Source organism: Antrostomus carolinensis, unplaced genomic scaffold, assembly GCF_000700745.2.
Source record: "Antrostomus carolinensis isolate BGI_N321 unplaced genomic scaffold, ASM70074v2 scaffold27421, whole genome shotgun sequence".
Lineage (NCBI taxonomy): Eukaryota > Metazoa > Chordata > Aves > Caprimulgiformes > Caprimulgidae > Antrostomus > Antrostomus carolinensis.
Genome location: NW_010295263.1, coordinates 9,173 through 21,633, shown reverse-complemented (window position 1 = coordinate 21,633; position 12,461 = coordinate 9,173). Strand labels below are relative to the sequence as shown.

The 12,461-nt window shown below is 51.8% G+C and overlaps 1 protein-coding gene across 1 annotated transcript in view; it reads left to right on the top strand.

The window, feature by feature from the left end:
• The window catches only part of RHBDF1 (rhomboid 5 homolog 1), a 21,495-nt gene that overhangs the window by 3,108 nt on the left and 5,926 nt on the right, over positions 1 to 12,461 (top strand). The window contains exons 3-8 of the mRNA XM_010177934.2: positions 5,170 to 5,383; positions 7,125 to 7,331; positions 8,029 to 8,151; positions 8,309 to 8,469; positions 10,611 to 10,862; positions 11,489 to 11,600. Of these exons, the coding sequence (XP_010176236.1) occupies positions 5,170 to 5,383; positions 7,125 to 7,331; positions 8,029 to 8,151; positions 8,309 to 8,469; positions 10,611 to 10,862; positions 11,489 to 11,600 (1,069 nt within the window). The remainder of the gene's footprint in view (positions 1 to 5,169; positions 5,384 to 7,124; positions 7,332 to 8,028; positions 8,152 to 8,308; positions 8,470 to 10,610; positions 10,863 to 11,488; positions 11,601 to 12,461) is intronic.

The window sequence follows — 12,461 nt, the reverse complement described above, 5'->3', positions numbered from 1 at the left end:
GGGAAAGGCTGCTCTGGTCCTGTCCCCCACACCTGCACAGATTGTTATTGTTTGTCCTCATGACCCAGGGGTCTCTGAGACATGGCCACACAGCTGGATGCTCCTTCCCTTGCCATGGCAAAGGCTTATCCCAGTTTGTCCAAAGGGAGTGATTCTCCCAGCTGCCCTCCTGACAGGCCTGGCTTGTATCCCTGGCAGTCTGTCAGGCCTGCCTGGCTCCCAGGAGCATCCCTGGAGCTCCACAGGTCAGGGGCACTTTCAACCAGCCAGGCTTCGCCCACTCGAGTAGCAACTTTCCAGCTATGGGAGAGACTGGCCTCCCACGCGCTGTTTTCCTTTCCCTCAGACGTTCCCCAGCTGCCTTGGTGGTGAAGCTCTCTTGGAGCAGCTCTCTGTGATCCTGCTTCTTGGGAGGTTGGGAGGGCTGAGCCATGAAGCAGTGTCTGCTCTTCTCAGGGCTGTGGGCGGCTTTGGGGCCTGCCTGAGGCTGTCCTTACACACCTAGACTGCCTCTTCCCTCACCTCCCTCCTGCCCTTGTCCTGCTCCTTGCCAGGACAATTAGGCAGGAGCGTGTCAAGGAGGAGGGGATATCCTGGGAGGGTGCTGCGGAGGCCCTGACAAGAAGCATTGCGTGGGATGGCTAGGGTAACCTTCTCCCCCAGAAGTCCTCACAACGTGCAGCTTGTGTGTAGGTGGAGAGATTGGGGAGCTGCAGAGCACTTTGGTGCTGGGGGAACAAATTTAACCCCAGTGCTACTGCACTGTAAGACAGACCAGGCATGTGGAGCTACAGTGAGTTTTTTTTTAAAGAGTGCTGGACTGTGGTGGCGAAGCTCCCACGCACTGAGGGTGATGCTAATGTCCTGCCTGGCATTGAGGTGATGGGCAGACGTGTGTGGACCCTGTGACGCGTCTTCCTCTTACCTGCCCAGGCTGTAGTGGCAGTGCTGGGGCTCAGGTTGGTGGCTGCACCCCTGCCTGTACTTAATGGTCTGTGTAGGTATTTTGTACCCTAGGAGGAGGTACAAAATTTGTGCCCAGAGGTGCACAAATGGTTTTGGAGGTCCTGGGAATCTCCTGCTCAGAGTAGGTACGTGGGGGATTCAGTGCTATTTTGCAATGCTGAGTTGTCTCATGCAGGCTGTTGTGCAGCACAGACAGTGGACAAATCTCTTCCTCCTGGAGGACTCACAGCGTGTGGGCGACAGAGCGCCGTGAGCTGTGGGTAGGAGAGCAGGTGCTGCAGTGGGAAGGACTTTCTAAGGGGCAGAACTGCAGGAGATGAACACGTGACATGTCAGTAGCAATAAAAGCATGAAATAAGTGGATCAGAAACAAGGATGGGGGACTGGGAAGTACCAAGGAAAGGCCTAAAATCCTGCACCCTGTTTAGCAGAGCTGGGGATAGAATTGCAGACCGTGCATCTGTGAAGATGTCTTGGGGATTTGTTTTGTGAGTCCAGGGAGGCTGACTGCCAGGTTTTCCGTTTAACACAGCCCCCAGGATGCACAGGGTGTTCCCTGGGGCTTGGAGGAGAGAGATCAAGTGTGAGCCTAAGATCAGGCCTGTGTGGTCCAGAACATGGTGTGGGAGTGATTCATGTTCCTGAGGACAAGCGTCTCACACCACTTCCAGTCTCCCTTGATGTCCGAGATGTTCATACAAGGCAGCAGATGTGGCACAGATAGACTTGTGCACTAGGCAAGATCCTGCCAGGGTCAACCAGAATAGGTCCAGGGCACCTCCAGTGGCGTCAGACACCTATATCTAAGCAGATCATACCTTGGCCTGCTGACACCTCCATGGTTTCACACTCCAGTGTCCAAAGCCAGCCAGTGGGATCTGTAGCTGGGCGTCTGGGCAGAAGAAGGCAGGTTGCAGATGTCTGGGGGTTCTGGGGGATTGCAGTATCCCTGGTATCCTCAGGAGCAAGAGGAGACATATGTCAGAGGTGCAGATGCACTAAAAGAGTTCAGCAGCCTCCTGTGTGCAAAGATGATGTTATGTGGCTTGAGTCTGGCTGTTTTCCTCAGGTCATACTCTCAGCTGGAGTCCACTGTCATGTGCAGCGCGGCACAACTGCTGCCGATGGGGCTGTGGAAGGAGATGGGGAGGTGTTGGATGCAGGTCGCTGCTCCCCTCCACAGCCCTGCAGGTTCCTTCCCTTCAGCTCTCTTCTCTTTGCAGCAGACAGGTACGGTTTCAAAGGAGTCAGACCCTGCCCGCTCGTGGGCACCGGGTGGGCAGGAGTTCCCTGAGAAAGCGGCAGTCCCTGCCCCGATCGTTTTTCAGGTACTGGTAGCACTGAGTGTGAAGCCCACCCCGCATGTGTGTGCAAGGGCTGCTGTGAACCGCACAGATTCTGCCTGGAGCTGGGACCACGTTGCTTTCCCAGGGCTGGCCAGGAGGCCTGCAAACGGGCAGGAGTGAGAAAGTTCACGTGTGCTTCTAACAAAAAACCAGTGGTCACTCCTACTAAATATGTAGGCAGCTGTCAATAAGTAGCATGGACTAACAAGCTGTCCACCCGCCAGCTCACTCCCTCCTGCCTTTCCTAACAAGCTGTCATCCTCCTGGTGTTCACCGTAGCTGGAATATCTCCCCGGGGCAGCCACAGCACAGCCTGCGTTTGCTGGCATCAGTGCAACATGTGGTGTGTGTGTACATTGGCCCCAAAGCCTCCTTGGGGCAGAAGGGGAAGGAGAGGAAGCAGCACTGAACAGATGCTAGTAATCTTGGTCCAGGTGGGGCTCAGAGGCTGGTGAATGGAATAGAACATCCACTTTTTCCCTGTTGACATCATGGCTTTTTCTAATCCAAATGTGACTGTCTCCTTTTTGAGGTGGAGGTCTTCGTTTACTTAGCACCAAGGACATGAGCTGCTCCAGGAGTCCAGGGCACAATGGCCCATCAACCACCACCCCCAGACTGGAGCTCAGTAAACTTTTAAATCAGACAGTGTGACTTTGTGCTTGGCGGGGACTGGACATAATGCCCAGGAGTCCCTTCCTGTCCTGCCTCCTCACCACTGCCCTTGGCCAGATGCCACTCTGGCACTGTGTCTGCCTTTGGCAACTGCTTGTGTTTGGTCTTGGCCTTTCAGGTTAGCTCAGCGTGATAGAAGAGTGAAAGCTGACCTCTGATGTTGGTTTATTGTTTGTCCAGGGAGTCTATAGGATGTGATGGGTCTCCCCAGCTGGACAGGGGCATTCAGCATCTTGCCAGGGTGCTCCAGATACCCTAAACTCTGTAGTCAGCTCTCCTGGACTATCTTGACGACGATCAGAGAGTAGGACAGCTCTTTACTCTGGCCCTGGACCAGTAGTGGTCTCTGGCAGTTCAGGAGTGGTCCTCAGTGCAGAACAGCTGTGGTGGTGCTTGTCCTTCCAGGAAGCAGTTTCAGGGGGCTCTGAGGTGCTGCTCTTGGTACAATGGTCCATTCATCAGCAGACTCATAGGCACAAATGACCCTCAGCAGTCAGTCCCTTTGAGGAGCGGCCACATGTACAGGCTTGTCACGCAAGGTCACCTTGGTGTTGAAGCATTGGTTATGGCAGCCTGTGAGAAGCCCTCTGAGCTGTCAGACTGTTTTGTGGCGTGTGTTGTGCTGGCGCATCTGCACAGCTGGAGCGTCACCTCTGTGCTGTCGGCTTGGTTTGGGTCTGTCAGACCAGGCACTGACCTGAGGCTCTTACACTCTGAACACAGATGAAGGTTGCTCTGAGGAGATGTGGGTCCGTGGGGGCAGAGCAGTGCTCCGAGACATGCACGTAGCCCTGTCCCTGAGGTCTGGCCAATGTTGATTTGCTGGAGGCATTTGGAGACATTTGGGTCCATGAGGTTGGGTGAGATCTAGTGATGGCCCGTGTGACCTCGCGCCTGCTGCAGGGTCTGTTCTGGGTCATTGGGAGCACGGGGAAGGTGGAGGTCAGTGCATGGTGGTTTGCATCTGGGGATTTTAGCTGGGAAGTCTGTGGGGTTTGAATTTACATGGTGGCAGGACACCTTCACCTGCTGGATAATGGTATTTTTGCTCGATACAGTGCAAAACATAAGGCTAGTTTCCTGTCACCAGTGCACTGACTCAGCTCCCCTGTGTGACCTGAGTGTAGATTTAACCCAGCCTTTACTCCAGTGTATGTTTTAACGCTCCCTTTGTGATCTGTGAGGTCTTGCTGCTCAGCAGCTGGAAATCCTGTCCCTGTGCAGGGGGTCTGAGGTCAGGGTTTTGGGACTGGCTTGGAGGGACTTTTAGGTTTTGACACCTGGGCCAGACAACTGTAGACTGACACAGCTTGTCATCTTCTGAGGAAGGATTAGCCACAGTGGGAAAGGCTTGGCAGGGCCGCGATGATCTTTGTAGGTTTAGGGTTCCAGCTGTCCTGCAGTGTTTGAAGGAGGCTGTTAGTCTGACTTACCCTGATCCCTCTTTGCCTTCCTATGGATTTTGCTTTTGATCCACTGCTCTTCTGTGACAGCAGCCACTTGGCAGCAAACCTACCTTGTGGCTGCAGCCTTGTGCTCCTACTTCTGCAACCAGCAGCTTAGAAATGTGTGTGCCTGCCTTAGCAGAGATCAGGGCCACAGCAAACATTTGCCATTAATGTTACCTTTGAGGAGGACAGAAATCCTGCAGCATGAGATGGGGGGAAGTTAGGGATATCCTGGGAGTGTGGGGGGTGGCTGGGAGAGAACAGTGAATTCTGGTGGCTCTCAAGAGAAGCTACAGAGCCATGAAACAGTACAGACCTAGAGCAGTGGGAACCTAGAGCTGGCCTGAAGATGGTAAGTGTTTTCAGTAGATGGTGAAAGGTGGTGTGGTTTTTTTTCTTTAAAAACCAAGTTATTTTCTGGATTTCTGTTCCATCTCTTTTTCTTTCTTTTTAGAATAACTCCAGACAAACTGTCCTTTACATGCAGTGAATCTCTCCTGTCATTTTTCTTCTGTCTTAAGAGACAGAATGCTGTTGATGGCTGAACATTTCTGGCCAGCAACTGTCAGGCTGCTAAAACCAGCTGAGGACAGGCTGTGAGATGCTCGTGGGGAAGAGTTCTGCCTCTTTGAATTGGGGTGGGCTGGAAGTGACCACCAGGGGTTTTGTCTTTTCATGTACATAGTCCAAACAAACCTAATGCTTCTTTGCACTTGTATGCTGGCATCTTTCAGAGGCACAGCAGACTGGTTTGGGGTGAGCAAAGACAGCGACGCTACTCAGAAATGGCAAAGAAAGAGCCTCCGCCACTGCAGCCTGCGGTATGGGAAGCTGAAACCTCAGGTCATCCGGGAAATGGACTTGCCCAGTCAGGACAATATTTCTCTAACAAGCACAGAGACTCCTCCTCCGCTCTATGTCGGACCCTGCCAGCTGGGCATGCAAAAGGTGAGCAACCTGGGACAGAGTCAAGGCCATCGTGAGTTTCCTGCCCAGCGTCTTTACCACTTTGGCAGCTGTGACCTATCTGTGGGCTCAGTTCTGCCTGAACGTGTTTGGGCTCCGTGCTCAGACACTTCTCAAGTCTCAGATACAGTTTGGCAGCCTCCCTCCTTCAGCGTCTCTCTGGTCTTGTTGGCCAAGGCGCCTCAGCTGTGTCAGTGGCAGGCTCAGAGCTGTATTTGTCATGTTGTGACTCAGGTGGTGACTAGATGTGGGCAGTGTGTCCAAGAGCTCTCAGCTCAGACTTTTTGATGCCATTTTGCAAGGACAAAATTCTGTCGTATCCCGGACCCAAATACAGAGTAACAGGCCTGGTATCACTCAGGACACTTGCCTAGTGGATCCTTGTCCCGAGCAGAATGCAGGCAGTAGCACAGCTACTTGTCCTCATAGAAAACTGGTTATGTTTTAGGACTTTGAAAAGTGTCTCTTGCATCAGCAGTACTACAGCTCTGCTCACAGCTCCTCAGAAATGGTTTTGAGTGCCTGCAAAGGGCATCTGGTAGCTCCCTACTTGCTGCCTTCAAGTGTGACCCCAAGGGACAAGACTCAGTCAAGCACATCCAGTTACCAGCACGTCGGAACTAACCCACAATATCCCAGCTCTCCCCTTTGCTCTGGTCAGCAGTTGGTTTGATTCCTGTGCATCAGTGAGCACCACTGCAACCTGGGCAAGGGGGGAAACAGATTCTTTCCAAAGGAGGTTAGTCTGTGGCCTGAAACCTGGCTGCACCACTGAGGCAGAGGACAATATTGTGCATCTTTCAACCAAGTTTCACCTTATTGTGCTCTTTCCTATTTTCTTACTAGCCAAAGTGTCTTGCAGTCAGTCTTTGGTCACAGGAGACTCAGAAATGTCGTCGGGCTCTATGTGGGCTACATTAAATCAGAACATGGTATCAGTAGGTGTAAGCCCATAAAGCTTCCTGTTGAGTGTGCATCTGTGGATTAAAAAAAGCTCGTAAAACATGAGGATAAAGCATGGAAGACTTATGGAAACCACAGCTGTGATGATGTAAAGTCAGAGGCAAGGTTTGTAGCTGAAGGCAATATTTTCATTAGGTTGATTTGTATGTTTGGAAGAAGTAAGAGCTTTGGCCTGAAGATCCCAATGAAGGGCTTGCAGCTCCCGGAAGCTTGCCTGCTTTTTGCAGCTGTTACAACTTAAATAATGGAAGCAGATGTAAATATCCAGTTAAGCTTCAACAGGATGCTGTTTAAGTCCTTGGCTGTCCAGTGTCAGAAAAGAAACTAGCTGGAGAAAGAGCTTGGCTGTTTTCAGGGCTTTCTCAAACTCCTGTTCAGACAGCACATTCTCTGACTGCGGAGCTCGCTGGCACAGGAGGTTAAAGAAACTAAGAGCTTAGGAAAGGCTGAAGGAGGTTTGGAGTCTCCTGTCAACATCAGGAACATCTGGGTGAAAATAGTCAATACCAACCAAAAAAAAAAGGGCAAGAAGAAAGGTTTGAGGACTTAGGTTTGGGGCTTACGACTAGGGCTTAGCTTGAAACAGGTTATTCCTTATGTGCCTATTGTAGAATTGTTTGTTGGTCCATCCAGCCTGGTTCTTGGTCAATCCCAGGAGCTAGGTGACTGTCATGGTCTCAGGATGTTTGCTTGGAGGGAGGAGGGCTTGGTAGGGAAGGGTTTGGGGGTGAATGGACTGATGGGCTTCTTCTCTTGGCAGATCATAGATCCCCTGGCCCGCGGCCGAGCTTTCCGTATGGCTGACGACAACGATGGCTGCAGCATCCCCCACACACCCATCACCCCAGGTGCCACGTCGCTCTGCTCCTTCACCAGCTCGCGCTCAGGGTTCAATCGCCTGCCTCGGCGGCGGAAACGGGAGTCTGTGGCCAAAATGAGTTTCCGAGCAGCTGCGGCTTTGGTGAAGGTACTTGGTCTATGGGAGGGCAGGGACCAGGCTGGTGGCAGGATGGGCCTCTGCTCTGAGAGAAGGGAAGGAGCTGCTGAGCAAAGAGGATGGGGAGAGCAGTGGTGGAGGGGAAGAAACCAAACCATCTCCTGTTCTGTTTCAGCCATCTGGCTAGGAGGCAGGATATGCAAGAAGCAGGGATGATGGTTTTGGTACAGGTCTTGCTTTCCCTTTATTGGCCTGGGGGCTTATGATTCCCACAGAAGCTCAGAGCATTCCAGCAGGACCAGTTCAGCCTGCCTGGGCCTCTGGATGGTCCATCTGCACGTGGTCAGCAGTCATGGAAAAGCAGAAATACCTGGAGGCTGTTGCTATGCAAGTCTGTCCATCCTGCCACATGTCTGCTTTCCTGGGCCCAGTGGCCTTTTTGCTGTGTCCAGTACCACCCATCACTGCGGTCTGGTCAGAGACATTGCACAATACGTGGTAGCAGAGCATGTTGCAAGCCTCACCCGCATGGGAGATGGGCACTGAGGACTGAGAAGTGGGGTAACACCTGTGGGTCTCACCAGGAAGGTGTCACACATCAGCAGGTCTGCTGTGCTCCACACACAAGCGTGAACCAGCTCAGCACTTGGGCTCTGTGTGCGCTGGCTGGGGTGGCCTGTGGTTCAGGTTTCTGGCAGTGACTCGATGCTGCTTTCTCTGGCTACAGGGCCGCTCTGTGAAGGACAGCACCCTGAGGAGAGCTCAGCGACGCAGCTTCACCCCAGCAAGTTTCCTGGAGGAGGACACGGTGGATTTTCCAGATGAGCTCGACACTTCGTTCTTTGCTCGGGTGAGGAGCAGGGCTCTGGCGTGGTGCTGGCCTGTGCTGCAGGACTCTAGGTCTGGCAGGACTGTGTGTTGTGGAGAGCAGCACTGCTTTCTGCCAGGGCTGATGTCTCAAATGTGATCTTGGATTTTTCTGATGGGACTTCTGTTTCTCTGCCCAGGAAGGAGTCCTTCATGAGGAGCTCTCCACTTATCCGGATGAAGTGTTCGAGTCGCCATCAGAAGCTGCAATCAAGGAGGCTGAGGTGAAGCCTCCAGATCAGACAGATCTCACAGGAGGTGCCTTGGACAAAAATGAGCTTGAAAGAAGCCACTTGCTACTGTGAGTATTTTCCTGGAAACTGCCAAAGCCTAACATGGAGTGGCCAACCCATTCAAAATGGGACCTTCTGCATAGAGGAAGCCAGCATCTGAGTGCTGTGGGTGCTTGGTGCAGAGCTCAGAGCAGTGCAGTGGTGGGTTTTCTTTAAATCCAGCTTAAAACCTCCTGCCCAGCTACCCAGGCATGTGAAAGTTGACTCTCAGGCCACCTTTGCAGTCTCTCCAACAACTTCCAGCCTAAGGTGTTGTGTTTCAGAGACTGTATTGTGTCTTGAGGGAAAAAAAAAAAAGACACTTGAAATCAGCTGTGAGGGTGCTGGGCACACAGCCTTTGGCTGTGGAGGACATAGCAAAGACAAGGAGGCTGTTACCATTGCCACAGCCACCAGGAACTGTTGTCTCACTCCAAGGAGTGGTGTGGGGCACTACTGAGTGTCAAGCTGGGCTACATTCCTCACTCCAAACGAGAGGAAGGTGTGGCAGTGATGCTGAGAGCCCTACAAATATGTGGGTGGTACTGTACTGTATGCCTAGATTTTTTCCACCTGAGTAACTGGTACTGAGTAATTGCTCTGTGTCGTTTCCGAGTCAGCTCACCCCAGCAGAGAGCTCTGCTGGGTGTGAACACGGAGCAGACAGGGAGGTCCTTGTTGTGGTTCTGCTGCTCATGGCCCATCTTGCTGTGTTGGCGCTTTCCCTTCAAGTGCTTCCAAGAACTTGACTCAATCTTAACATAAGTGGAAGCAGCAAGTGGTGGGCGTCTGTTGTCACTCCTCTGAGACAGTCTCAGTCTTGGCTCCATTTGGATGTCCTTAAATAGTTTTATTTATTGAGGAAAATACATTTCTTTCACACTTCAGAGACCTGTTATCAGAATCATAGTCGGGTGTCCTTTTAGGTGGCCAGGTGTTTATTTTGGCATAGGCACTGGAAATATTGGGAAACAGCACATCCGTAACACAGAAACCACTTGAACTCTTGGGGCAAGAGCAGGCTTCAGTGGAACCTGCACTTTCTGTTGGAGGAGGACTTTCCCAGGGGAATTTGGGACTTTCAGCTTTATCAAAGTGCATCTTCTGCAAGGTGCAATATTGAAAATAGCTGAAGTTTCACAGCGGTGTTTTTGTCTTAAAGAGATTCAGATTCTCCCTCATCCTGTTGCTTGTCCATACTTCAGAGTTGTCCTGGTCTCTCCAAGATGCTCTGGTGATCTTTCAGAAAAAAGTTTGTCAGCTGGTTTCTCTGCCCACTTCTGACAAGCATTGTCTTTTTGCAGAGGGGGTCATTTAGGAAGCCAGAGGAGCTAAACTAGATTAGAGGGACACACCTGCTACAGTGCTAGGCAGTGAGCAAGGGTGAAATGATAGGTAGGTTTTTTTTTGGTCAGGGTGTGAATGCTGCAGACCTGACCTCCAGACTGCTGTTTAAGAGCCAAGAAATACAAAACCATATGAATATGGTGGAGACGTACAAAGCAGGTTCTACTCACCAGCAGCTTGTGCAGTGTTCATCACGTACTCTTATTTGGGTAAAAAATTCCTGTAGACAGTGATGCTTGGGATTTTTACTGTGTTGTTGAAGCCTGGCTTTGTTGTTTTCCTGAAAAATGCATACATTGGTGGAAATAAAGGGAGGAATGGAAGACAGATCCTGAGAGGTAACTGGCACAGCTTGTACCGTGTGACTGTGTCACTTTCTTGGTCGGGGAAGCTGCTTGGATTCCTGGTCTTCTCCTTTGCCCAGTTCACAGTAAAGTGATTTAAGGGAGGGGATTTCCACTGGTGGGCTAAGCTACATTTTCATTTCACAGCAGAGAACAGAGTCAGAGGAATGAAGTAGAGGAGACAATAGATGTGCATGAGGCTGCAGATGTGCCCAACTGCAGCCTCTCCTGTTGCTGAAACGCTTTAAAGCCTTGAGAGCTCCTTGTTGGTGGGGCTCAGTTTGGCACAGCTGCCTTGTGCCACCTTCTGCAGGTAGTCCTGTGCTTTCCTCGACTGGCACTGCATAACCCTTTGAAACACAGCTTCCACTTCAGGGCACCTTCCCTGCCATCTGCTGCCACCAAAGACCAGGGAGGGGCTGCTCCCCGTTGCTGTGCCATGCAGAAGGAAACCATTGCTGCCCCGCTTTTTATTTCAGCCCACTGGAGCGAGGCTGGAGGAAGCAAAAGGATGGGGCCCTGGCACAGCCCAAGGTCCGCTTGCGGCAGGAGGTGGTGAGTGTCAGCCCCCAGAAGCGAGGCCAGCGCATCGCCGTCCCTGTCAGGAAGCTCTTTGCCAAGGAGAAGAGGCCGTATGGCCTGGGGATGGTGGGGAAGCTGACAAACCGTACATACCGCAAGCGCATCGACAGCTACGTCAAGCGGCAGATTGAGGACATGGATGATCACAGGTGAGAGCTGCAGTCATGGAACGGGTCCCAGCAAAAATAGTGAGTGATTGTTGCTGCCCCACGGTGACTCGGGTCACTGCCTTGGGGTGTTGGGTGAAACCTGCTGGTAAGACCCTCCAGTCTGTATCCCTGAAGCACAGAGCAAAGTGCAGCAGACAGCAGCATGTTAGCATCCCCGAGCACTGGGAGCAAACCCTGCTCCTCACGTTGCTTTGAGTGTCTGTATCTGTGCTACCTGGAGGGACTGCAGATCTCTGTCCCACCACGGCTGGCCTGTGATGAACAGGAAGGCTCAGGTATCCCTGTCTCTGGTCATTCCCCTAAAGTCATTATTTCAGACACACGGTGCACTTTGGTATCATGCTTACGTTCTCCTGAATCTTTTCTTGGGAAAAGGTGGCTTGAGGAATGTAATGTAATGAGGAGGTCAGAGTAAACAAGGTCTGTCTGCCAGCATGACCTTAGGTCATTGCTTTGTCTTGTACATCCCTACATGATCCTGGCCCTGTACCCCTGATTCTGACAAGATTCTGGGGGAAAACCAGCAGCTTTTCTCCTGTGCTCTGTGAGTAGTTGTAACATGCCTAGGCTTCTGCCTCTGATCTTTTCCCTTTCCCTCTATCCAGGCCTTTCTTCACGTACTGGGTCACCTTTGTGCATTCACTCATCACCATCCTCGCTGTGTGCATCTACGGCATCGCCCCTGTGGGGTTCTCACAACATGAAACTGTTGATTCAGTAAGTAAAACTCCTTGACTTGCCTGGAGTGTGATTGTGTTTTGGCCTTCAGCTTCTGGCTTGTAGTCTTCAGCATATTGGCTACTTTCCTGAGGACCTTGATGGCTGGATGCTGAGTGTCCAGCCTTGGGGTGCTGTCTGCAACACCTCTGTGAGCACCCATGCTGCCTCCTCGCCCTCCTGTAGCCACATTGCTCTTGACATCAAATTATATCTGGCACAAAGCATGGTGGGCTTTTTGCAGGCTCTGGTTGTGTCTGTGCTGGGAGCCCTTTCAAACAAGTTGTTCCCCTCCTGGTGGAGACCAGAAGGGTGTTCATGACAGGGAAATATTTCAAACCTGAGTTAAGTTTTTGCAGCAGTTGCAGGATTTTGCTTCTGCCAAGAGCAAAACTGACCTGTCTGACTTTGAGAGCTGATCTTGAAGCTGTTTCTAGCCTTCCCACATGGTGTTAAATGTCTCTGGGGTACATATCTTTACGGCCATATCCCCACTCCATGCAGGGGATTCCCTGGGGAGCTTCTCACCTGCACACATCTGACAGCTTCCAGAGCACTGTCACCAGCACCCAGGCCTGTGCTGCTGGCTGAGCTGTGTGAAGCTTTTTGCAGGCCTGGGATTTCTTGAAAGTTGAAGTAGCCAGAGATAGACACTTAAAATGAAATTTTAAGATGAGGGTGCCCACGCCTTGATGAGGGCTTACCTGTGATCCTGCAAAAGACCAGTTTGAGGGAGCCATGTGCCCAGTTTCTGTTCACCCTGGGTGCTGTTTTCACCAGTGCCTGCTGATTGCCCTGCTTGCCCTGTGGGCAGGAGCTCATGGGGCTCTCGCTTTCTCCTCTTGCAGGTCTTGCGAAACA